The sequence below is a fragment of the Myxocyprinus asiaticus genome, chromosome 15 (genome assembly GCF_019703515.2).
Source record: "Myxocyprinus asiaticus isolate MX2 ecotype Aquarium Trade chromosome 15, UBuf_Myxa_2, whole genome shotgun sequence".
Classification (NCBI taxonomy): domain Eukaryota; kingdom Metazoa; phylum Chordata; class Actinopteri; order Cypriniformes; family Catostomidae; genus Myxocyprinus; species Myxocyprinus asiaticus.
The window spans coordinates 48,333,207-48,359,372 of record NC_059358.1 but is presented as its reverse complement, the minus strand read 5'-3'; the positions used below and the strand labels follow the sequence as shown (position 1 = coordinate 48,359,372).

Here is a 26,166-nt window from a genome sequence, read left to right as displayed (position 1 = left end):
GATAAGCAAATTGAAGGGGATCTAGAAAGGGTCCAGTGATGTTCTTCAGATGGGCCAATGATTTCATGACCACAGACATCAGGGCGACAGGTCTGTAGTCATTAAGTCCTGTGATTTTTGGTTTCTTTGGGACAGGAATAATGATTGAGCGTTTGAAGCAGCTTTGGACTTCACACTGCTCCAGTGATCTGTAGATGTGAAGATCTGTGTGAAGATGGTGTAGGTTCTACTTGTTGTTTAGATCAGTGTTACTATCAGAAATAATTAATAATTATTTATTTAGTTATTAATTAATATTTAAATTAAATAATACAATCTAACTCATTAAAGCCTCATATGGGGTACCAGTAAATGTAGTGCACTATGTTCAGGAGCCAGTTTGGTTATTAGCAATAATTAATAATTATCAAAAATAATTATCAATTATCAAAATCAATGGAACATTGATTTGAATCAATGTTAGCTCTTTTAATCCCTCAAATTCACCAATCATCAAAGATAACTATCAATTATCCAAATCAATAGAATATTAATAAGGATTAATATTGCCGGGGCACCACCCTGGAATTAGGGACTAATAACCAGACAGTATAACAGTCTCAATATTAGATTGTTTTGATAAGAAAATTGACATTCAAAAGGAAACAATGAAGGCTTGAATCCGAGCACTGACATCCCTTCCAGCATTTGACACAGGTGTATGCAAAACAAACCAAAACACTTCTCTTTGAAATATAACAAAGTTTATTTATGCAGTAATATCAATTAATAATCAATACAATGCAGTCAATAAACTTCCGACTTACATCTACAAACTAAACAGTGACATGATTAGATATGGTAACCAAAATAAGCCTATAACACATGAGTGGAGGTAGGTGTGTGTGTGTGTGTGTGTGTGTTTGTGTGTGTGTGTGTGTGTGTGTGTGTGTAAGGAGTGATGTGCACAAAATGGCAGACGTGACTCTCATGGAGAGTAAGTCATGCAAGATTTCCGGCCCGCGAATGTGGGCGGAGAGAAACCGGTTAATGGCGTCTGCCCATTTACCGTGTGTCTCCGCTTGTACGATAACTTAGGGATAAAGCTGAGCTTTATCACGAAGTTATCTACTAGCCAAAAGTGTGTGCAAGAATGTTTGTGAGGGGTCGCGTGTGTGTGTGTGTGGTTAGTACGAGAGAGAGAGAGAATAAAGTGCCGGCACCAAAGCCGGTTTCGTGATCGCGGGAGAGAAAGCAGCTGTTAGTTCATCACTCAGAGATGCAGTGAACGGCTCATAAACTTTCCCGTGGTCTTTGGTTCTTTAATGGATAAACTCAGTGTGCCGGTCTCACCCGTGATGGTGGAAATACACAACAGTCTAATGTGGTTGGATTACAACACAGCAGATCTCATTCGTGATAACAGTACATTACAGTAATACCCTGAGTATTATTAGCAGCAATGAGCAGACTCGGCAGTCCGTAAACTGTACAAGCAATAACCTTGATACACAAGAATAACACACTATAATATTCTATCTCTGCCCAGATGTAAACCTCTTACTTGAATCGCATGAGGACGCAGGTAGAATGTGTGTTCATCCGTCCTTTAACTCCGACTCGGTTCCTCGAGGCTCGGGTTTCCTCGCTCTGTCGGCGGGCCGCATGGCTGCTGATTCTCGGCGGGCTGGTGGAGAAATCAGCAACGTCGACTTGATTGAAGAGGGAAGATAAATCTTTTCTCTCCACTTCTTCAGGCAAACAGATGAAGATGCGGATTGCTCGGCAGTCTCCTTCGGATCCGTTAGAGTGTTCGGAGGTACACAGAGTAATCTCAACTCATCCAGCGAGATGGAGATTGTATGGCCACAGTTTCAAGTTGGATGTTACTTCCTTGCGCCACGAGGGTACACCTGAGAGCAGCGATGAGCTGCGTCTACACACGGCGAGCAAAGTTGCTGCAAGCAATGCCCGGAAGGATCTCAGAGGTATTTCTACTCCCGATGACGTCATGGTTGAGGGGCGTTCTGTCGTGTGCCTCATCCAATTGGAGTTGAGAGTTTGATCCTTTAGTGAGCAAGGCTTCATGGGATTTGTAGTCTTGGACTCCCTTTGTTTGATTTTGGTGCGGTTTTTATCAGTAAGATTTATGACTTTGTGTGTGGGCCTCAGTCAGGTTTTATGACTGTGTTAGGCCTGCCTTTGTCTTTTATCTGAATACATGAGACCCAACAATGGGGGCCAGCTGGTTAGCACAGGATCAAAGACACGCTGGTGAGACGCCATCTGGGCCTAAAGCTTTCCTCGTTCCAAAAGACCTGGCTCACATCATCTTCACAGATCTTAAGTGCAGGTTGAGTAGCAGGAGGGGGGAGGAGGGGGGTTGCAGGAGGTGTTGTTGTTTGTGGGAAGTGAAGGTCAGAGTGGGTGTGGGGTGTGAGATTGGGCCTTTCAAATCTGCAGTAGAACACATTCATGTCGTCATCCATTTGTTGGTCCACCACAGGGTTGGGGGTAGGAGTCCTGTAATTTGTGAGTTGTTTCATGCCACTCCACACTGATGCAGGGTCATTAGCTGAAAACTTGTTTTTCAACTTCTCAGAGTATCTTCTTTTAGCCACTCTGATTTCCTTGTTCAGTGTGTTCCTGGCCTGACTGTAAAAGACTTTATTCCCACCCCTGTAAGCATCCTCTTTGGCCTGACAAAGCTGCCTGAGCTCTGCTGTAAACCACGGTTTGTCATTGTTGAACTTTAAATTAGTCCTAGTAGGAATGCACATATCCTCACAGAAACTGATATATGATGTCACAGTATCTGTGAGCTCATCCGGGTCTGTGGCTGCAGCCTCAAAAACACTCCAATCCGTGCATTCGAAGCAGGCTTGTAGTTCCCGCTCTGCTTCATTGGTCCATCTCTTTACAGTCCTTACTACTGGCTTGGCTGATTTTAATTTCTGCCTGTAGGTTGGAAGAAGATGAACCAGACAGTGATCAAAGAGTCCCAAAGCTGCTCTAGGGACAGAGCGATATGCATCCTTTATTGTTGTGTAGCAATAATCCAGTATGTTCCTGTCTCTGGTGGGGCATGTAATGAGCTGTTTGTATTTGGGCAGTTCACGTGTGAGATTTGCTTTGTTAAAATCCCCAAGAATAATAATAACTGAGTCCGGGTATTGTTGTTCCGTGTCTGTGATTTGATCAGCCAGCTGTTGCAGCGCTGTGTTCACACACGCGTTTGGCGTGATATACACACTCACCAGAATAAACGAGGAAAACTCCCGCGGCGAGTAGTTAATAAAGAGCGCTTCCAAATTAGGACAGCACATCCTCTTTAACATTGTTACATCTGTACACCAACTTTCATTGATGTAAAAGCATGTTCCACCGCCTCTCGTTTTCCCCGTTAAATCCGCGATGCGATCTGCTCTGAACAGCTGAAAGTCCGGCAGATGTAACGCGCTGTCCGGAATGGCTTCACTCAGCCAGGTTTCTGTGAAGCACAAGGCAGCAGAGTTTGAAAAGTACTTGTCTGTACGGGTGAGGAGATGTAGTTCGTCCGTTTTGTTAGGAAGAGAGAGGAGATTCGCTAGATGAATACACGGCAGCGTTGTGTGAAAGCCGCGCCGACGGAGCCTGACCAGCGCGCCTGCTTGTCTCCCTCACCTGCGTCTCATAGTGCGTTTAAACAACACAGCCGCGCCAAAGACTAAAATGTCCAGCAAAACGTCCGAATATTCAAAAACCAGGAAAAGGTTGTCTGGTATATGCTGCCGAATGTTCAGCAGTTCATCCCTGGTAAAACTGACTGGAAAAATATTACTAAGCACAGGACAAACAAACAAAAACAACAAAAGAACTGAAGAGCTACACACCGAGGCAGCCATCCGCTGCGCCATCTTGATGATCTATTATCATCAATTATTGCATTACAAAAATCTAGTCTTGAGGTCATGAACGCATGAATTCATTTTTCGGCATCAGCAACAGAGAGCATGTGTTGTAATTTAGCAATATTTCTCAGGTGGAAGAATGCTGTTCTACAAACACTGGAAATTTGATTTTCAAAGGACAGATTGGCATCAAATATAACACCTAATTTCTTTGCTGTAGAAGACGATGTATCAGTACATCCATCGAGAAACAAATTATATTTTAGCTGCTTATTTTTGAGGGTTTTGGTCCAATCATTAGTACCTCTGTTTTGTCGGAATTGAGTAGAAGGAAATTTCTGGCCATCCAATCATTGATTTCATTGATACACTCTGCTAATTTGGAGAATAGTGAATTTTCATTGGGTTTAGAAGAAATATAAAGTTGGGTATCCTCGGCATAACAGTGGAAACTTATTCAATGATTCCTGATAATATCTCCCAGGGGAAGCTTGTATAAGGAGAAAAGCAGAGGTCCTAAAACTGATCCCTGTGGCATTCCATACTTAACTTTTGTTTGAATTTACAATTCCTTGTTTACGTATATAAAGTGGTAGCAGTCTGATAAATACGACCTAAATCATGCTAATGCAAGTCCACTAATGCCAACATAATTCTCCAGCCTATTCAAAAGAATGTCGTGATCTAGCGTGTCGAAGGCAGCACTAAGATCCAAAAGCACTAGAAGAGAAATGCAGCCGTGTTCAGATGATAAGAGCAAGTCATTTGTAACTCTGATAAGTGCAGTCTCTGTACTGTGATGGAGCCTAAATCTTGACTGAAATTCTTCATATATTCCATTTTTCTGTAGAAATGAACATAGTTGGGAGGACAATACCTTTTCTAATATTTTCAACATAAATGGTAGATTTGAAATCGATCTGTAATTATCCAATTCTAATAGCAAGTGTAACACATAAACAGTATGACATGACTATTGTTATTTGGCTGTACTACTGAAATTCTGTATTTTTTATTGTATATCTATAAGTGTCTGAGAAAACGCATATAGTATGTGTAGCTCAATATGTGTTTGACAGCCAGTCGAGACTCATAAGATTTGAGCGCGGAAGTGATGAATCCCGTTCTATGATTTGTTGCATCATCACTTTAAAATGTGAAAAATATAACAATATATTCTATTTTTTTAATTGTCTTGAAAATGGTTTGAAATGTTTACTCTATCTGGGTATTTTGCAGATTAATTTGATATACTGTATGTGCTGGGCCACTAAATACCTGAGGTATGTAATAATATTAGTGAAACACCCTTAAGGTGTAAATAATGGCACAGCAGTCTCTGTTAGTAATCCCAAAGGAAACACAAACAACTTGTGGAAAATATGTAGAGAGTCTTCTTACAGTACACAACAAAAGCACAGATTATTTCACAGACATATACAGTACTATATGTTCAAAAGTATATGAACACAATCATTACACCCATATGTGCTTGTTGAGCCTTTAACTCTAAAACCGTTGGCATTAATAGAGAATTGGTCTTCTCTTACAGCTTCCACTGTTCTGGCTCAGCTCTCCACTAGATCTAGAAACATAGTTTACCTGTTACTAAGTGCCTCAAGCAAAACTGAATATCTTTCAAAGATTTGATGTCACTAACCTGGCAAACAGTTGCAAATCCAGTGCAATGTCACAACTTTGTTTCCAAACAGACTGATTAAAAAAGCCTTTGTGCTCTTATTCTTGGAAATGGAATCAAATCACATTAGAACTGACTAGATCAAGAAAGTGCTTTCCAGTTTTGTGTGCAATACTCCTTAGATGCTCAGTGAACTGACTGTGGGCGGTCGGTGAGCGTGCCATCTGAGGCTGTAAGGTGGCTTGTAAGGCGGAGTGGTGTAGTGGACTAAAGCTCTGAACTGGTAAGTAAAAGGTTGTTGGTTCAATTCCCACACCCACCACCATTGTGTCCTTGAGCAAGGCACTTAACTCCAGGTTGCTCCAGGGGGATTGTCCCTGTAATAAGGGCACTGTAAGTCACTTTGGATAAAAGTGTCTGCCAAATGCATAAATGTAAATTCTTGATCTATACATGTCCAGAGATCTCATTTAAAATCAGAACACTCTTGCTGGAGGACATTATTCTAAAGTCAGGAGTGGCATGAGACTGGAAGCGCTTCTGAGAGTAATAAAAGGTTTGTTTACAGGTGTTGGGTGTCAAATGATGCACTTTTAATCTCTTAGTGTAAATCCCAGCCATTGAACTAATTATTACTGATTTGGTTTAAAGCTATTAAAAAATAAAGTTGCTTGGTTTCCACTCATGTACAATTTGCATCTTCAGTGAACAGTTCCTAAACATAATTGCTAGAATCCATCATGCATAAATCATACCCCAATGTCCAGGCTTATATCCTCAAAATTCTCTTTGATTTTTATTGTTGTATTCCTTAACCCTCCTATGGTATTAAAAAATGGCACCTTCCTTTGGTATCTGCGGTCATTTTTGGATGTGTAACCCTTATTTTTTGATGATGATAATGATACTATTTTTCTTCCCTGATGTAAGAACAATAAAATGATGCAATGATTTTATGCTATTTTGATCTTATTTACATGTAAATTTCCAAAGTTTACCATTCATTTGCATATACAAATAAGCACATTTTTGAAAAAAATAAAATAAAATAAATCAGAACCTACACTTCTATAAGTTATAAGAAACACGAAGAAAATATGAGAATGTGACATAAATTGGAGGCAGATTGCTGCAATCTGGTAAACAAAATATAAATAAAATGACTTGAAAAACATGTCATGCCAGTAACAGCCAGTAGATGGCTGTAGCAACCTACTGTGTGGTCTGATGGCTTGTAACCTTGTTTTATGTTTTATCACAAGATATGCATTTGGATATATAGTTAGACATTATCAAACTGTTATTTGTCAAGTTTAGCATTTTAAAATTGATTTGAAGTGTCAGTTTTTGCAGTTAATTTCATTATGCGTACAATCAAATTTGTTTGGTGTTACAAAGAAAAGACAGAATAAGTATTTTTTCTACCAATAATTTATTTGAAACATAAAAATTTAATAACTCAAAGTAAATGCATAATGATGTCAAGAAAATGAACATTAAGAAACAAAAATGCAAAATTCTGAAAATAAAACAGAAGAATCAGAGTAAGCATTATCAAAATAATTGCAATTTCAAACTTTCTATGTTAAAAATGTATTTTGCAAACGTGTGTGTATGTGTGTGTGTGTGTGTTCTGCATTGTGAGCATGTTATCATCTATAATTCTACACTCTATTAGCTTAACATATATATATATATATATATATATATATATATATATATATATATATATATATATATATATATAAATAAAATTTCCAACATTCTTTTGAATGTCCATGTACTAAAACAAAATATTTGATGCCATGAGTGTACCTTCATTAACTATTACTATTATTTTGAATGGCCATGGAAAATGAAGCCATGTGATAACAATTTTACCTGGTTGCAAAAAGTAGTCTATTAATTTATCTGATGAGCTTTCACCTGTTGCTGATCCTTTATGCTCCACAGAGCTAATGTGTGCTTCTAAATCACTTGCACCTTTATTAGCAACTGACACATAAGTGCCAGCTTTAGAACAGAAGCCTTTATTTCGGTCACACATTATACATACATTTTTTGCATTTATACAGCTACATTTATTTGTTTTCACATATCCCAGCCAAGCTGGGGTCAGAGTGCAGGGTCAGCCATGATGCAGCACCCCTGGAGGAGATAGGGTCAAGGGCCTTGCTCACAGGTCCAACAGTGGCATCTTCGCAGTACTGGGGCTTGAACCTCCCACCTTCAAGTCAGTAACACAGTGCCTTAACCACTGAGCCACCACTGCCCCTGAATGTCATATATTCTGCTTCCCACAGATCTCGACCTGGATGAAAGCATGGGAATTTGTTGTGCAAATCTTCTGTAAATTTGCACTTTCGTTTGGGCATTGTTTCCACTCAGCTGTCATTTGCTGCTACTGTCAAGCAACTGTTTGGTGCTGAACACAACAGCGCTTCACGCATTCGTGGAGAGATTGACAGGCAGGAATTTGGCCAATAGTTGCTGCAAGCCTCTTATTATCGACCAATTGGTGTGCGAGAAGGCGGGACTTACAAAGAGGGGTTAAAGCAATGCAAATATGCGCGCACACACAATGAAGTATTAGACCAGATGCACATCACAATGCAACTAAAGCTGAATCCCGGACATTTTCGCAAATTTAGAAATCCCGGCCGGACGCTTTTTTAAGGTCCGAAAAAGAGGACATGTCCGGGAAAAAGAGGACGTTGAAGCAAAGAATTGTGGGTTGTGAGTGCCCACGAAGGATACACCTCATTCATCTTCCGAATTCCCGAGAAAGAAGGTCGCACTCCTACTCGCTTTTATGAAACGAGACAGCCTCGATGACGTATGCGGCCGACAAATGCGACCTCCGGAGGACGCAGCCTTCCAAACGAGAATTCGGAGGATGCACACTTCCGAAGGATACACGGAGGTGTATCCTTCGTGGGCACTCACAACCCACAATTCTTTGCATCAATGGAAATGTCTAAAAAAAAAAAAAAAAAAAAAGACGCCAATTTGCCCGTAAATATGATGTTCAAACACAAGGAATGTTAATTCCCAAGTTGAAGTACCTCAGTAGATGAGTGCAGAGTATATAATATGCATAATTATATTAATATATAATTAAAATAAAGTATTAGACTAAAGTACAACTGTAAAATCTATTTTCTTTTCTCTCTGCATCATTATAACTCTCCTAAAATGTACCTCATACATTCCCTTCTAAAGGGACTTTGTTCCCTTCTCACGCGAAGCGTTCGCGCTTGTAAAAGAGTGGCGTGCTGTCATAGCAACCATGTTCCGTTCCGTTTCCGTTTGTCCTATGAAGGCCGTCTCGTTTAAATGACGCTTGTTTAAAGGAGGAATCTCGGTATACTGCAGCCTTCAAAGAACGCGTCCTACCTTGCACGCAGCCTTCGAAACGAGACACAGCCACACCTACGTTCCCTTACCGGAAACGTCGTCATGTCTTCTGACGTCTCTCAAGTTGTTAGATGACAAGCACAAGTGTAAAACTATGAAGTACAAGTCTTATTTCCTCTTTAAAAGAGATGTTGTTTGTAATGTCTTTCATTCATAATTATGATGAAAGTGAAATAATCTTTTAAATATATGTTGTTAAAAGAAGCTTTAAAATGAACTCCAATATATTTTTATTTCTTTATTTATCTGTTATAATAACACTGTACGTTTGAATATCTTCAAAGAAAATGAACGATAGAGTCAAGTGTCATTTATACAGGATGGTGCTGATTAATAACGGCTGCGCTTTAATGCGCGAGCTCGTTGTGTTGCAGGTGACTGAGTCATAAGTGAGTCATAAGTCCCAATGTTGAGTGGCCCGAATTAGTGTTCATGATTTACTGATTCACGACATAGGGAGCTGATTGAGACACAGGGTCTGTTTCTATGAAAAGCATATTAAACTCTTGTAAACTACTCACGAAATTAACTCAAAGGTCTTTATTTAGTGGTCTGTGCAAATGAAGATTTGAGGGTTTAACCGGATGCCTTGAAAGCCGCATGAACATTTTTACAGGAATATACAGTATATTGTATTCTATGAATGGAAGTAAACCGAGGCTGTCAGAAGATTAAACAAACTGTGATTAATCTTATTGTTTGTTGTTAATGAAATTAATCTACCATGAATGTTGAATGTTGCCTTTAAATCCAGGATTTCTTTAAATATATAAATACAGTGCATTCAGTTCTATTGCATTACCTTTCTTTTAATGTATGAAACAATATGTAATAATACAGAATTACATGATATTGATGCCAAAGATCAATAAAATAAGTTCTATTGAACATAGACTCTTGTTCTTATGCTGCTTATTCATTTTGAGAGCATTGAACATATTAACATGACCTTATAAGTTAATATTTATTTGTACTCTTAGCAAAAAATATAGCACTAATATAATAAATACTATATATTTTTAAAGTGTGCTCGGCCTCACAAATGACACAGAGTTTGAATGCAAAAAGAACTGAGGGTGCTTTCACACTGGCAGTTTAGTTCGAAACAGCACGGTTCGCATGAAAAATTGGTAATGTGAAAGCTGTCATGTGGACCGGGGAGCGCACCGCGGTACTGAACCCGAGACTACCTGTAGGAGGTGGTCTGAGTTCGGTTGCAATGGAACTGTAGCGCGATTCGCATGAATGTGAAAGCAACTCAGACTCGGGTGCGCACTCGTTAAGGAAGTAATGAGTTTGAGTCACCTGCGCATGAGTTTTAGCCGATGACGACATCTATCTATCTATCTATACACCTTATAAATACTATATATAAATACTATTATAGGTTATAAATATAGGGTATAATAGGAGATGACAGTGGCGATAACTTCACCTTGGACATGAGCTTAAGCGTGCAGTGAAAACAAAGATGCAAATGAATTCCTTGCAATCAGCTGTCTCCTCAAAAAACACTGTTTGCGAGCAGCAGCAAGCTGCCTTCCCCTGGACATCTGATGAGTTACACCATGAATCGCACATATACGCAGTTGTCGTTCACTCTACTGTGCATAATGGCACCAAAATAACAAAAAAACAAAAAGTATGATGAGTCGCGATGTGTTCTCCGTGCGTGTTTGTGATAACGTAAGATGAACGCAAATGGACCGGGGTTCGATAGAATCAAGTGAGTGTGAAACCAGACCAAAGTTGCGGGGGGCACCGGGAACAATCGCACTCGGAATCGGACTGCAGCAAAGGTGCCTAGTGTGAAAGCCCCCTGAGACTCCGTAACTGGTAAAGTGGACCAAAAAGAGATCTGAACCCACTTACAAGGTCTCAGACAGTGTGAACGCAAAGTGAACTGGGTCCTTTTTCACTCGGTAAACTTTTTGGTCCACTTAAAGGGGTCTGAGTTTGGTTCTTTTAAAGAGGACTCAAGTATGAAAACACCCTTAGAGTCTCTGCACTTTGGCTGATTTATTGATTTTATTTGACAGATTGTCTCACATGCATCATTGCATCATCTTTAGCTGTATATAATAATTCACAGAAAAAGTAAAAGAATCTGTCATCATTTACTCACCCTATGTTGTTTCATACCCATACAGGATGACTTTCTTTCCTAAACTGCACTTTTTATTCCTCTGGTGGTCAGGCAATGACATGAAACAGCTGTTCAATATGCAATGACTACTGTAGACTGAATGTATATTTAATTATGTGTACAGAAATATGAACAAATATGTTTTTAATTAACATTTATGATTTAATTGAATACAAAAGTGGTTTCAGGTTGTTTCCTTGCAGTTTAAAGTGCAAGTGTGGCATGTTTCCAGAGTAAAAACCTCTGCAATAGCAATATACTGCAAGTGAGCGATTCTACAGATGTGACATATGATGAATCAATCATGACACAAAATCTCTGATACCTCTGCAATCCTTCATAAATGCCTGGTACTAAAATATATTAGCCTTTTCACCTATACCAACGCACCCAAACCCAAAGAATCCAATCTTAATACTTAATACTAAATACTAATATATTTGTTTTTCTTTTATGGTGATCACTTTCCATTGATGTATTGATTTGATACTGAGTTAATGATATTTTCAATCCCCTATGCCTGACACCCATTAATTGGCCTTTAATTATGTCTTGAAGAGACAACAGAACAGTTTTCTTATATTGATCCAAATATACTTGAGAACATGTATCTACAGTAGCTGATGTGCCTTCAAACACATACAAATAATACCTAATGGTGTGGCATACAGTGAGAGCACACAGTACAAGACAGCAGCACAGAGTTCAATTGTGCTGTTTGGACAGAAGGGGGTGAACAGGTTTCATTTTCAAATCTCGTTTGCCTTCTGTATGAATCACAGGTGTGCTGAACAACTTTTGATGACATTTTTGAGTTCATAAGACATTATATTCATGTATATTCATTAAATGTTCTAAATTTCCCTGGTGTCAAAAGATGCCAGGAAAGCTCAGCTTGTTTAAATTCTGCTGTCAGTAAAGTCGGTAACAATTTAAATAAAGGTTTTATAAAGGGCTTCATTAATGACTTATACGTCATTTACAAATCCATTATAAATCATTGATACTATATGCAGTTATAACAACATGAATAAAAGGGAGACTGTCATGTTATAAATGCTTTATAAATACACTTAGTTATGCTTATATTAATCAAAAACAACATGTTGTTTTGTTGTTATAACCTCATATCATTGATTTATAATCGATTTGTAATTAGTCATTAATGAACCCCTTTATAATCTGTTAACAAATGGAACATAAATGTAAAGTGTTACTGAAAAATCTAAGAAAGAAATCTCAATAAAAGTTGCAGAACATTCTTATAATTTGGATATGAATTGAGTTCTGAGAAAAGCTCTTAAATCTTTTTTTTTTTTTTTTCAGATGCAATTTAGTTTGATGTTTTAACAATAAAATTATACCATATTTAAGTGTGCATATACTGGGGTCACTGCATGTGTTTTAACATTGTACTTGAAGACTAATAAAGCTGTGAAGCGAACGATAAGAAATGGAGATACAGTATGTGGTATATGTGTGATTACAAATGAGCAGAAAATGCAGCATGCTTCATGTGCACTGCAGTACACTGATGCTGACACAGCTGTGCATCACTGCATACTGCTGCACACGGTCACGTTTAGCACTAATGAAACTGTATATGGTGAGGTGAGAAGTGAAGATGAAGTATTATCAGTGGTGACAACATTGCACATACATGTACAAAAGCTAGTGTATATGTCCTCATAGTGTCAGTGGAAGTGAAGGTCAGGGATCTATCAAAAAATAATTAACCAAAATAAAACAAAGCAGGTCATTCATGAAGCAGCGGATATTAAATCCAGCAATTTCTTCAGGCGTATGTGTACAATAACTCACAATCTATTGCCTAAGCAAATTTACCAAACTTTATGGAGGGTGTAAACCCCACATGTGTGCTACTCTTTCATAGATTACAGGATATTAAGTGTTTTCCCCTGACTCACACAGTAATTTTTTCTCCCTTTACTCATTATTAGTCTGCAGTTTCTCATTCATGGTTTAATTATTCACTCAACCACAACACACTGAGTTTTAGTGTTTATGTTTTTAGTAAATGGACAAGTCATGACAAGAATGTTATAAAATGAAATACATGTTAAAGTTTGACTAAACATGAATAATCTACACTGTGTAGGCCAGTGAAAATGCACAGCTGTTACCTTTATGAGCTATTTCTACCTGACCTGAACCTTTAAAATATGGTGTAACATAATGTGGTGATGTTTATTTAGTCATATTAAGTAATATATTTTTTTACTTGAATAAAACCAGTTATTTTAGATGTTACTAGGTGTGTTGAAGCACGTTTTTAGGTTATATGAGAAATAAATTTACAGTGTATAAATATATATATATATATATATATATATATATATATATATATATATATATATATATATATATATATATATACACACACACTGGTGGCCAGAAGTTTGGAATAATGTACAGATTTTGCTCTTATGGAAAGAAATCGGTACTTTTATTCACCAAAGTGGCATTCAACTAATCACAATGTATAGTCAGGATATTAATAATATGAAAAATTACTATTACAATTTGAAAAAAAAAAAAACAACTTCTTGAACTACTTCAAAGAGTTCTCATCAAAAAATCCTCCACGTGCAGCAATGACAGCTTTGCAGATCCTTGGCATTCTAGCTGTCAGTTTGTCCAGATACTCAGGTGACATTTCACCCCACACTTCCTGTAGCACTTGCCATAGATGTGTCTTGTTGGGCACTTCTCACACACCTTACAGTCTAGTTGATCCCACAAAAGCTGGGTTTAAGATCCATAACACTCTTTTCTAATTATCTGTTGTCCAATGTCTGTGTTTCTTTGCCTACTCTAACCTTTTCTTTTTGTTTTTCTGTTTCAAAAGTGTCTTTTTCTTTGCAATTCTTCCCATAAGGCCTGCACCCCTGAGTCTTCTCTTTACTGTTGTACATGAAAATGGTGCTGTTTTTTACATCAGTAATGTCCTGATTATATTTTGTGATCAGTTGAATGCCACTTTGGTGAATTAAAGTACCAATTTCCTTCCGAAACAGCAAAATCTGTAAATTTTTCCAAACATTTGGCCACCAGTGTATAAATATTATTATGCATAAAATATTTAAAATGCAACATTTTGCATATATAAGGCATAGCAATAATATTATAATTTTTTTTATATATAAAGTAAAAAATAATATAATTTCAACCATTTCATAACATATACTGTAATATATTTATATAAATTATATGAATGCATATATATATATATATATATATATATATATATATATATATATATATATATATACACACTACCGGTCAAAAGTTTTGAAAAACTTGACTGAAATGTTTCTCATGATCTTAAAAATCTTTTGATCTGAAGGTGTATGCTTAAATGTTTGAAATTAGTTTTGCAGACAAAAATATAATTGTGCCACCAAAATTAATTTATTTCATTATAAATCTAAAATTTAATAATAATAATAAAAAAAAAAAAGTTTTTGAAATTGATGACTTGGACCAAATAATAAAGAAAAGCAGCCAATAAGTGCCCAACATAGATGGGAACTCCTTCAATGCTGTTTAAAAAGCATCCCAGGGTGATACCTCAAGAAGTTGCTTGAGAAAATGTCAAGAGTACATGTCTGCAAATTCTAGGCAAATGGTGACTACTGTAGGGCTTTACTGGTTGTTTAGATCAGTGTTACTATCAGAAATAATTAATAATTATTTCTTTAGTTATTAATTAATAATTAAATTAATCAATTGAATCTAACTCATTAAAACCTCATATGGGGCTCCAGTAAATGTAATGCGCTACGTTTAGGAGTGGGTTTGTTTTTTAGCAATAATTAATAATTACCAAAGATAATTATTAATTATTAAAATCAATAGAACATTGATGAGAATCAATGTTAGCTATTTTTTTTAATCCTTTAAATCCACAATTATCAAAGATAATCATTAATTGTTAACATCGATGAAACATTAATTAAAATAAACACTAGCTTATTGATCATTCAAATTCAACAATCATCAAAGATAATTATCAATTATCAAAAATCAATAGAATATTAACAAGGATTAACATTGACGAGGCACCACCCTGAAATCAGGGACTAATAACCAAATAGTAAAACAGTCTCAATATTAGATTGTTTTCTTAGGAAAATCGGCATCCGAAGAATATCGATTTTCGCTGGAAAAAAAAACAATGAATGAAGGTTTGAATCCAAGCACTGACATCCCATCAGCATGACACAGGCGTATGCAAAACAAACCAAAACACTTCTCTTTGTAATATAAACAAAGTTTATTTATGCAGTAATATCAATTAATAATTAATACAATGCAGTCAATAAACTTCCGACTTACAGCTACAAACTAAACAGTGATATGATTAGATATGGAAATAAAAATAATCCTATAACACATAAGGTGTGTGTGTGACAGTGTGTGTGTGTGTAAGGAGGGACGTGCACAAAATGGCGGACGTGACTCTCGTGGAGAGTATGTCACGCGAGACTTCCAGCCAGGGAATATGACCGCGAATGGGGGCGGAGAGAAACCAGTCAATGGCAACTGGCGTCTACCAGTTACCGCGTGTATCCGCTTGTACGATAGCTTAGGGACAAAGCTGGGCTTTAGCATTTAAGCTATCTACGAGCCAAAATGTGTGCCAGAATGTTTGTGAGGGGTCGCGTGCCTGCGTGTGTGTGTGTGTGTGTGTGGTTAGTACGAGAGAGAGAGAGAAGTGACAGCCCTAAAGCCGATTTCGCGATCGTGGGAGAGAAAGCAGCTGTTAGTTCATCGCTCAGAGACGCGGTGGACGGCTCGTAAACAGTCCCGCATACTTTGACTATTTAATGGATGAACTCTGAAGTTTACCTGTCTCACCCACGATGGCGAAATTGCATAACAGTCCAATTTGGTTGAACCACAATACAGCAAAACAAAATTGTGATAATTAATACCCTGAGTATTAATAATGAGCGGACATGGCGGTCCGTAAACTGTACAAGCAAAAACCTTGATACACAAGAATAACACACTATAATATTCTATCTCTGCCCAGACATAAATCTCTTACTTGAATCGCATGAGGATACAGGTAGAATGTGTTTTCCTCCGTCCTTTAACTCTGACCCGGTTCCTTGAGGCTCGGGTGATGACGGGTGGTCGTTTCCTCGCTCTGTCGGCGGGCGGTACGGCTGTTGATTCTCGGCGGGCTGGCGGAGAACTCAGAAATGTCGACTTGATTGAAGATGGAAGAGAAATCTTTAATCTCTTCACTCCTGTAGGCCAACGGATGAAGATGCGAATTGCTCGGCAGTCTCCTTCGGATCCGTTAGAGTGTTCGGTTGAACACAGAGTAATCTCAACTCGTCCAGCGAGATGGAGATTGTATGACCACAGTTTCAAGTCGGACATTACTTCCTTGTGCCACGAGGTTGCACCTGAGAGCAGCGAAGAGCTGCGTCCACACGCTGCAAACAAAGTTGCTGGAAGCAAATCCCGAAAGCATTTCAGAGGTATTTCAACTCCTGATGATGTCATGTTTGAGGGACGTTCTGTTGTGTGCCTCATCCAATAGGAGTTGAGAGTTTGATCCTTTAGTGAGCAAGGCTTCATGGGATTTGTAGTCTGTTTTGGACTCCCTTTGTTTGATTTTGGCGCAATTTTTATCAGTAAGATTTACGACTTGGAATGTGGGGGCTTGAATTAGGTTTTTCGACTGTGTTAGGCCTGCTTTTGTCTTCTATCTGAATACATGAGGCCCAACACTACTTTGAAGATGCTAAAATATAACACAGTTTTGATTTATTTGAGATTTTGTTTAGTCACAACATAATTCCCATAGATCCATTTATGTTATTCCATAGTTTTGATGACTTTACTATTATTCTAAAATGTGAAAACAATTATAATAAAGAATGAATAAGTGTTTCAAAACTTTTGACTGGTAGTGTATATATACACCGATTAGCCACAACATTAAAACCACCTGCCTAATATTGTGTAGGTCACCCTTGTGCCGCCAAACAGGAGATCAGCAGTTACAGAAATACTCAGACCAGTCCATCTGGCACCAACAATCATGCCACGGTCCAAATCACTGAGATCACATTTTCCCCATTCTGATAGTTGATGTGAACATTAACTGAAGCTCCTGACCCGTATCTGCATGATTTTATGCACTGCACTGCTGCCACACGATTGGCTGATTAGATAATCGCATGGATGATTGTTGGTGCCAGACGGGCTGGTTTGAGTATTTCTGTAACTGCTGATCTCCTGGGATTTTCACACACAACAGTCTCTAGAATTTACTCGATGCCAAAAACAAAAAACATCCAGTGAGCAGCAGTTTTGTGGACGGAAATGCCTTGTTGGTGAGAGAGGTCAACAGATAATAACCAGACTGGTTTGAACTGACAAAGTCTATGGTAACTCAGATAACTGCTCTTTACAATTGTGGTGAGAAGAATATCATCTCAGAATGCTATTCTGAGATGCAGGTTGGCGCTGTATTGGCAGCATGAGGGGGACCTACACAATATTAGGCAGGTGGTTTTAATGTTGTGGCTGATCGATGTATATATATATATATATATATATATATATATATATATATATATATATATATATATATATATATATATATATATATATATACTATTGTTCAAAAGTTTGGGGTCACTTGCCTGAAATGTTTCTCATGATCTTAAAAATCTTTTGATTTGAAGGCGTATGCTTAAATGTTTGAAATTAGTTTTGTAGACAAAAATATAATTGTGCCACCATATTAATTTATTTCATTATAAAACTAAAATGTAAATTAAAAAAAAAAAAATTGGACCGAATAGTTAAGAAAAGCAGCCAATAAGTGCCCAACATAGATGGGAACTCCTTCAATACTGTTTAAAAAGCATCCTAGGGTGATACCTCAAGAAGTTGGTTGAGAAAATGTCAAGAGTACATGTCTGCAAATTCTAGGCAAAGGGTGACTACTCTGAAGATGCTAAAATATAACACAGTTTTTTTAGTCACAACATAATTCCCATATTTCCATTTCTATTATTCCATAGTTGTTATGACTTTACTATTATTCTAAAATGTGAAAAAAAAAAAAAAAAGGAATGAGTAAGTGACCCTAAACTTTTGAACGGTAGTGTGTGTGTGTATATATATATATATATATATATATATATATATATATATACAGGGTTGGGAGGGTTACTTCTGAAATGTATTCCACTACAGATTACAGAACACATGCTGTAAAATGTAATTTGTAACATATTCCATTAGATTACTCAAGCCTCAAGGTCAGTAATGTATTCTAAATACTTTGGATTACTTCTTCAGCACTGGTAGATTTTTTCACTTGTTTTGACTATAAAAACTCTGCCAGTACAGTAAGACATCCTATGTCAGTAAGACATTTAACACATGTTAAAAATACATTATCTGAAAAACCTAAATATCTTATTCAGTGTTGTTTCTAAAACAAGATACATCTAATTGAGGTTGTTTTAAGGATTTTTAGATATTTTTACAGGAAAACAATACAAATATTATTATCAAGAATAAGATTTTTGCCCAAATATCAAAGGTCTTATTAGAAAAAAAGAAATTATGATCCAACGTGAATTTTCTTGATAAAAAATATGATCGTGTCTGGTAACATGTGCATGTAAAATGGCTAGAAATAGCATTTTAGCTTAGCGTAAAGCTGACAATTTACACAAGTTTTATTTCTATTTCTTCTGCTCCAAACTTACTTCAAACTTACTTCTCTGTCTGTTTGTATGAATGTAACACATCATAAGAAAGTGTTTCACCGCTCTTCAAATGCACTTTGGATCACATCATTTATATGTATAAATGTTTTCCATCTGAAAGGACTAAATATTAAATGAAAAAATGACAATAAAATGCAAAGTAATCTCTTCAGTAATCAAAATACTTTTTGAATGTAACTGTATTCTAAATACCAATGATTTAAATTGTAACTGTAGTGGAATACAGTTACTTATATTTTGTATTTTAAATACGTAATCTCCTTACATGTATTCCGTTACTCCCCAGCCCTGCATATATATATAATTATGCATAAAATATTTAAAAGCCATATTGTGCATATATAAGGCATAGCATTACTTCTATTAATATAAATTCTATAATATTAAATTCTATAAATTCTATAGTATTGTACAGTAAAACGTAAAACAGTTTTAAGGCAGTGCTCAGTCTCTCTCGTGTGTGTGTGTGTGTGTGTGTGTGTGTGTTTATTCATGATTTCCCTCTCAACACACACACACACACACACACACACACACACACACACGCACACACCATGTGGCGCGTCCTGTTGTAGTCTTAGCAGCTGTGGTGGGCGGAGTCACTCGGTGTGTGCCCACTCTGATTGGTCAAGTGGATGTCAGTCACAGAAATACTCGACTGCTATTGGTCGAAAGTCTGATTAGGGTCAGTATCACACTGATGAGGGCTGTGGAGTTTCTTATGAAAAAAAAAAAAAAAAAACGAAGTACAGGTCTCTGCAGAACAGTAATGGGTGTTTTCAAATCTGTGGGCGTTTTCAAACCGGGATGGACGTTTCTAAACTATCCAATGAAAGTAGGGAATCTCAATAGTTTGAAAACGCCCACTGATTGGGAAAAGCCCATTTTTGTTCTACAGAGATATAAGTCTAGAAAAACCCTTGTGTGTCTTTTATTGAACACAGTTCACGAGAGACTGAATGGAGCTTTTATGCACATGAATTTTTTTAATCACATTTCTCCCAACACTGGATGTTTATTGTTTAAATATTGTTCAGATTACTGGATTTTACAAATTCCGGCTGCTATTGGTGGAGTTGATCGCATTTTGTCAGGATGTCTCGTGTCTCGGACCCGTTACCGAAAACACGACAGGAAAGAATGAAAGACACGAATCTAAAGGTGAGTTATAACGTTTATTAACGGGTTATCTTATGACTGAATTACATCACTTTTTTATTTTCTTCTTTTTTTTAACGCACTATTGTTAATAACAATATGGGCAACATATAAACTTCGTAAATACTGTGATAAATGCCTTATGACATGGTTTGTCATTTAGGTTTCTTTTTTTTTAACCTAAAGAACAAAAGAAGTTAAATGTACGATTATGTATATTATTGCGCCTTTACCGATCTCTCAGTTAGTGTTTAGCTTTGTTTATGATCCGTGTGTATGTGGTTATATATGAGGGTTTGGTCCATTGTGCGGCTGTAACATGAACACGTTTTCCGGAGCACTGAAGGGAATCAATGGGGGAGGGACATACAAAGACAGCAGTACATTCAGGACTGCACTAGTGCTGCATTACCACACACACATTCACAAAGCTTTCATTTAACGTGTTTCAGTGAAGCTTTATCCGATATTTTTCTCGCTTTCTTTACCACGTCTTTTGTTCTAACATGTTCTTATCACAGTGACCAATTATGACTGTTTAATTAAGTGTCCTTTTAGTTGTATTTCTTTTTTGAAAATGAGTGAGTGTCTATTGGGTGACGTAGTTAGTTCATTTTGTGCATAGCTTGCACAATGACGTTTGATTTGCATGTCTGCACTGGAAGCTTTTTTACTGGAAACGTGCATCTGTTAGCTTAAGGATCTTCAAGTTGTTAGCTCTCTATCCGATCTGACCCTTCTAAATTACTTTTTGTTGGTGCAACATAATGTTGTCATGTTGATTTTTTGACTTGATGTTACTACATGCATCGTTTAGGTTACCTTACAAACATTTGTACAGTGTGTTTAAGAAAGTGCCTTTTGGAAATTGCAACCGCGTTCTTTGTGATGGGGTACATTTGATTTGTAATAGACATCTACCAGAAAAAGAAAGAAAAAGGGATAACACAGAACACAGAGAATGAGGCACAGACAGGATCTGATCTCTGGAGGAGTCTTTATTGAACATGCAGGTGAGCTGAAGCTGGTTGGTGCAGAATTCTCTTTGCAGCCGGTGTGAAACGGCCTAGTGGTTTGAAGTCAATGCGAAATTCCTCCGGCACAAGGAGAGGTGGCAGTCACCTGGGCGCAGGGAAATACAGCTGTAACGGGTGCACGCAGAGCAGAACGAGTTAGGGCCGGAGTGGCAATCGGGAAGATCGGGAGAATTCCCGCTGGGCCGGTCAAAAAGTGGGCCGCTTAGGTCCGCATGTTGATTGACAAACTTTCATCATATGTCGCATAACAATTGCCAACAGTCCGTAACATCCGGTATTTAAAGGATCGGAATTGCGTTCCGTATTATAGCGGACGCAGTGTATATTTTATCATCTCACACCCAATCAAATGAGAGAGTATCCTGTGAGAGATGAAACTGATGTGCTTCACTTGACAGCGCGGGAAGGATCACGGAAGATCCATCGAGAACAGATAGGCTACTAATAGCTGAATGTATGAACATGCTTCAGTTACAAGATCATCACAAGTTTAATACTGACAGCAGTCTCACAATCTCAATCAATTCATATCTGAAATCCTCTTCCTTAGCAGTGCAGAATGATAATAGCAAAATTATTTTTTGTCACAAAATAACAGAATACGTAAAGTAAATGAATACAGATGCAACAGCACAACATGGTACTAAAATAATGGGACTTTACAGCTCTCAAAAGAATAAACTCAATGAAACAAACTGCACAGAGTGCCTTCAATATAGTATCATGCAATAAAACCCTCTTAAAGAGACGGTAACCTTTTTGCCTTTGTCCTGAACATTTACATTCCAAGTAAAAGAAAAGTACAAATGTGTTATTTTTAGTCTTTTATTTCACTCTTAACATTGTAAAATTGTAAAAACAATCACTCAACCTTCATTGTTTCACTGGATCTGTTGCTATTTTAATTATCTAAAATACAAAGCACTGACCATTTAAAGTGCGAACCTGTACATCTTGAAAGAGTTATAAACAGTTACAGTTCTATAGTGTTATTATGTGCCTAGATAGTCTTTAAAATAAATTTAGTTTACCCAAAAATTAGATTTCTCTCATCATTTACTCACCCTCATGCCATCCCAGATGTGTATGACTTTCTGTCTTCTGCTGAACACAAATGAAGCTTTTTAGAAGAATTTCTCAGTTCTGTTGGTCCTTTCAATGCAAGTGAATGGTGATCAGAACTCAGAAGGTACAAAAATCACATAAATGCAGCATAAAAGTAAACCATACAACTCCAGTGGTTTAATCTATGTATTCAGAAGTGATATGATAGGGGTGGGTGAGAAAAAGATCAATATTTATTTTTTTAAATTTTTTTTACTATAAATTCTCCTCCCTGCCCAGAAGGGGGCGATATACTTATGTAAATCACCAAAAACAGAAGAAGAACTCTTAAGAGAGAAGAGCGCTTCTGAAAGTGAAATTGGAGATTTATAGTAAAAAATGATTTAATTATTGATCTGTTTCTCACCGCTTCTCATTTACTTGCATTGAATGGACCAACAGTTCTTCTAAACATCTTCATTCATGTTCTGCAAAAGAAAGTCATACACAACTGGGATGGCATGAGGGTGAGGAAATGATCAAATATCCCTTTAACATTGACTTATTTTTACAACATATACAATGATGTCTTATGACAAAGTGAAAATCTTAGTGAATGCCGTATGTGGCATAATGACATGGAGAGCTTAAATAATTTTCAAGTAATTACATATATTGCATATTTTTGCTGTGATCTTGTTTTTTTGTTATCACCTTCACCTCCAACCCCCCTTTTGGGTGTGGGCTGACTTGGACATGACATTCCGGGCTGAATATGAATCCCACTCCGGCCCTGGAACGAGGTATTTGTGTCTTCACTCGCTGAAGGACAAAGAGGAGCTCACCTCAGTGGCGTTCCTCACAGTGCATCATGGGAGAGGGTGGTCGCTGCAGAGCTCTTTTGGTGCGCTGTGATTCTCTGATCGGTGAAGCCTTTCTTTTCAGGATCATGGATAGTGTAGTTCTTCACCAGAAATTCCACTATTAAACACGATTTTTAAAGAAATTGAAGTTGAAAAAACATGGACTGATGGCTTCAACAGAAGTATATACAGTACCATTGATTAACAGCAGAACTCCATGGTAGGTCTGTCTTTAAAGGTTTAGAGGTATCCTTAAAAAATGTATTTGCCTATGGAAAACATGAATGGGATTTTTACTTTTGGAAGCAGACAGTTTTATATTATTATGTAATTCCCAATTGCTTGCATTGCACACAGGTGTGTGTGATTTGCCCACTCTGCCCATGGGAGGGTTGATTGCATCTGATTGCTGAATGATGCTGACTCACGGATGGTGGGCTCATCACATGGAGAACTGAGACATTAAAGAGTCAGACAACTGCAGAAGATGCAAATATTTAAAATGAGTAGAATTACAGCAGTAGGGTCTTGTACGCTTTTTCAGAAAGTGATACTAACATTATTAAGGCCTGGGTACACTTTGTTTTTCCACGTTCCAGGTCATCTTTCACACGGTTGAGCGCTCAGCCTTTCCAAGTATACTCGCATGCACACTGCACTGCTTTGTGGTATTCTTTTAGTACAGTCAACGGTAGCCGCATGCGCAGATGATGCGCTCTGAAGAGGACTGTCTGCCTGTCGAGAAAACAGTCGAAATTTGTGTCACACATACTGGGCACGTTCCGATCAGCAATGCACACACATATCCACATTCACACTTTTACATGCACTCATTTTACTCAGACACAGAAATGGCTATGTCAGGACTAGGGCTGCACAATATAACAAATGTATCGTAATATCGCAAATGTACATATCACAATATGCATTTCGCAAGGGCTTGTGATAACGGCGTGATTGTTTTTTAATACGTTGAAAATTCACGTTTATGGCGACACAGATAGCAGAGAACAGAACGGGCGTGTGATTGTCAATTGGTGTGTGCGTGCAGTGTGCATATGAGCAGAGAGAAGACACATTTGATATCAGTAAGTCGTACTGTATCTTTCAATATACCCTCTGATGTTCATTCATGTTTCCTTTTTGTGCCATAAGACAGAGCGCGTGCGCTGTGCCCTGCTCTGTTTGAATCTCAGTCTGTCACACACAGCAATAAAGAGTATCAAAACAACATTTGTGCAGATAATAATGAGACCAAACGCTGGCTTGAATTTCAAACTTGGCTTGTTTAATGGCTGCTTTGGATATGTCAAAGGATGAGTTTCAATGAATGGATTGATGTTCTGTGCACTCCGATCATAATAAGAATATTGTATCACATTATCCAACAACTTATTGCATATTGCATTTTTTCCTTCATATTGTGCAGCCCTAGTCAGGAACAAATTGAGTGTATTACACATTTTTAAGGAAAGAGAAGAATTTCGTTTTTAGGATTACATTTTTACAGTGTTGTTTACAGAGTTCCTTGCCCGATATAAAATTATTTGCTAGACACAGAATACATGCTTGGTAAAACTCATATTCACTGCACATCCCAGAAACCCCCTTACATCCATGTTTGCTTCTGTAATGTCTGTTGTGTGTGTGTATGTTGAGTTTCCTGAGGGCATTAGTCCCCACTACTACAGAGAAGATAGAGATGTGACTGTACTCAGATTGAAGACAGCAAAAGGACACATTATGACCAGAGTACACATGCATTGACCTGACACTAACCCGGTGATTCATTTAGCAGTGCATTAAAGTGACTGCACAGGATATAAAGATGACATACTCTTCTAATACAGACTCAGAGGCAGTAGCTGCCGGGTTTCCATCCACTTGTTTTACATTAATTTTGGGATATCACATAAAAAATGGTGAATGGAAACACCAAGATGCGAATAAAGTTTCCAGAAAATGCATAAAAAACATATACCCTCGCCTGAAGTGGATACACTGATATATAATATAGAACTGGATTACTGATGACCTCATAACATTGAATCCACTGTGCCACCATATTGCTATGCCCACACATTCCAATGTCCCTATTGACTTCATAGGAAATATAAACATTAGTAAAGCAAGTAAACATTAGTCATTCAATCACCGATTTTATATCTAAAATCTGCATGTACATCCCTACAACACAAACGTCCTACACATGTTATAATTTATTTATTTAAAGTCAGGATTTTTTTCCTGTTTCTTGAAAGCCAGAGCAAGTTAAGGGTATCTATATCAAACAGTATCCATCTCTAACAAACTTCATCGGCGAACAGATCAATGTAAACAAGTTCACTGAAACTGAGGTAAGATACAAACAGACATTTTCAGACATATTTATTGTGACCATCGAAGTGTTTGTACAGAGTAACTTGTTTTATGTTTTCATCAAAAAGTGCCTTGTTCTCGCTGTCACTTGAATAAGAACACGTGCTCTCTCACTCTATCACACGCGCAGCGGGCGCACAGAGAGGGAGACACGCAAAGCAAAGGTGGTTAAAATTAAACTGATATGCTAGGTTTAAATGGCAAATGAACATGTATTTATAACATGTATCCATGTATGACTACAGAGAGCGCTTCAATATGAAAACAGGAAAATCCCGGGCATTTAAGGCGATTTAGAAATCCCAGTCTGACCTTTTTTAGAGTCCATTTCGGGGGTAAGGATGTATTGTGACCCTAAACAAGCAGATATTACAGCTTTTCCTACTTACATTACAACTTGTGGACAGTTTTGCCACTTCCTTTGGTGATCGTTGTGCTGTACTGAGAAGCTGCACACCGGGGCAGGTGAATGCTCAGTCATCACGATCCACGTATATCTTCTCCCTCATAACAAATATTATCCATAACGAGCAAATTAAACATGATTGTCACTAGAGGGTGAAATGCAACTGTCGTATGCCTCTGTCAGCTCAGCTCTGTGTCAGAGCGTGCTCTGCTGGACAAACTACGTTATGACACCAATTCAAGCATTGTTTTCTGCATTATACGTTCTGAAAAAAAGTTTCATATCTGTGCATATCGGTAAACATACGCTGATACCGATATATCGGTGAAAGGCTAATATAGATATATCGGTCTGGCACTACTTTCAGTTGTTTAACGCATTAATTGTAAAATTTAAAATGTTTAATGCATTAATTGTA

General features: G+C 37.5%; 1 protein-coding gene across 1 annotated transcript in view; it reads left to right on the top strand.

Annotated features, from left to right (window-relative positions):
* Window positions 1–19,773: 19,773 nt before the first annotated feature.
* arhgef2 (rho/rac guanine nucleotide exchange factor (GEF) 2) overlaps window positions 19,774–26,166 on the top strand; it is an 83,805-nt gene continuing 77,412 nt past the window's right edge. The window contains exon 1 of the mRNA XM_051718028.1: window positions 19,774–20,022. Coding sequence (XP_051573988.1) covers window positions 19,957–20,022 — 66 coding nt within the window. The 5' untranslated portion in view covers window positions 19,774–19,956. The remainder of the gene's footprint in view (window positions 20,023–26,166) is intronic.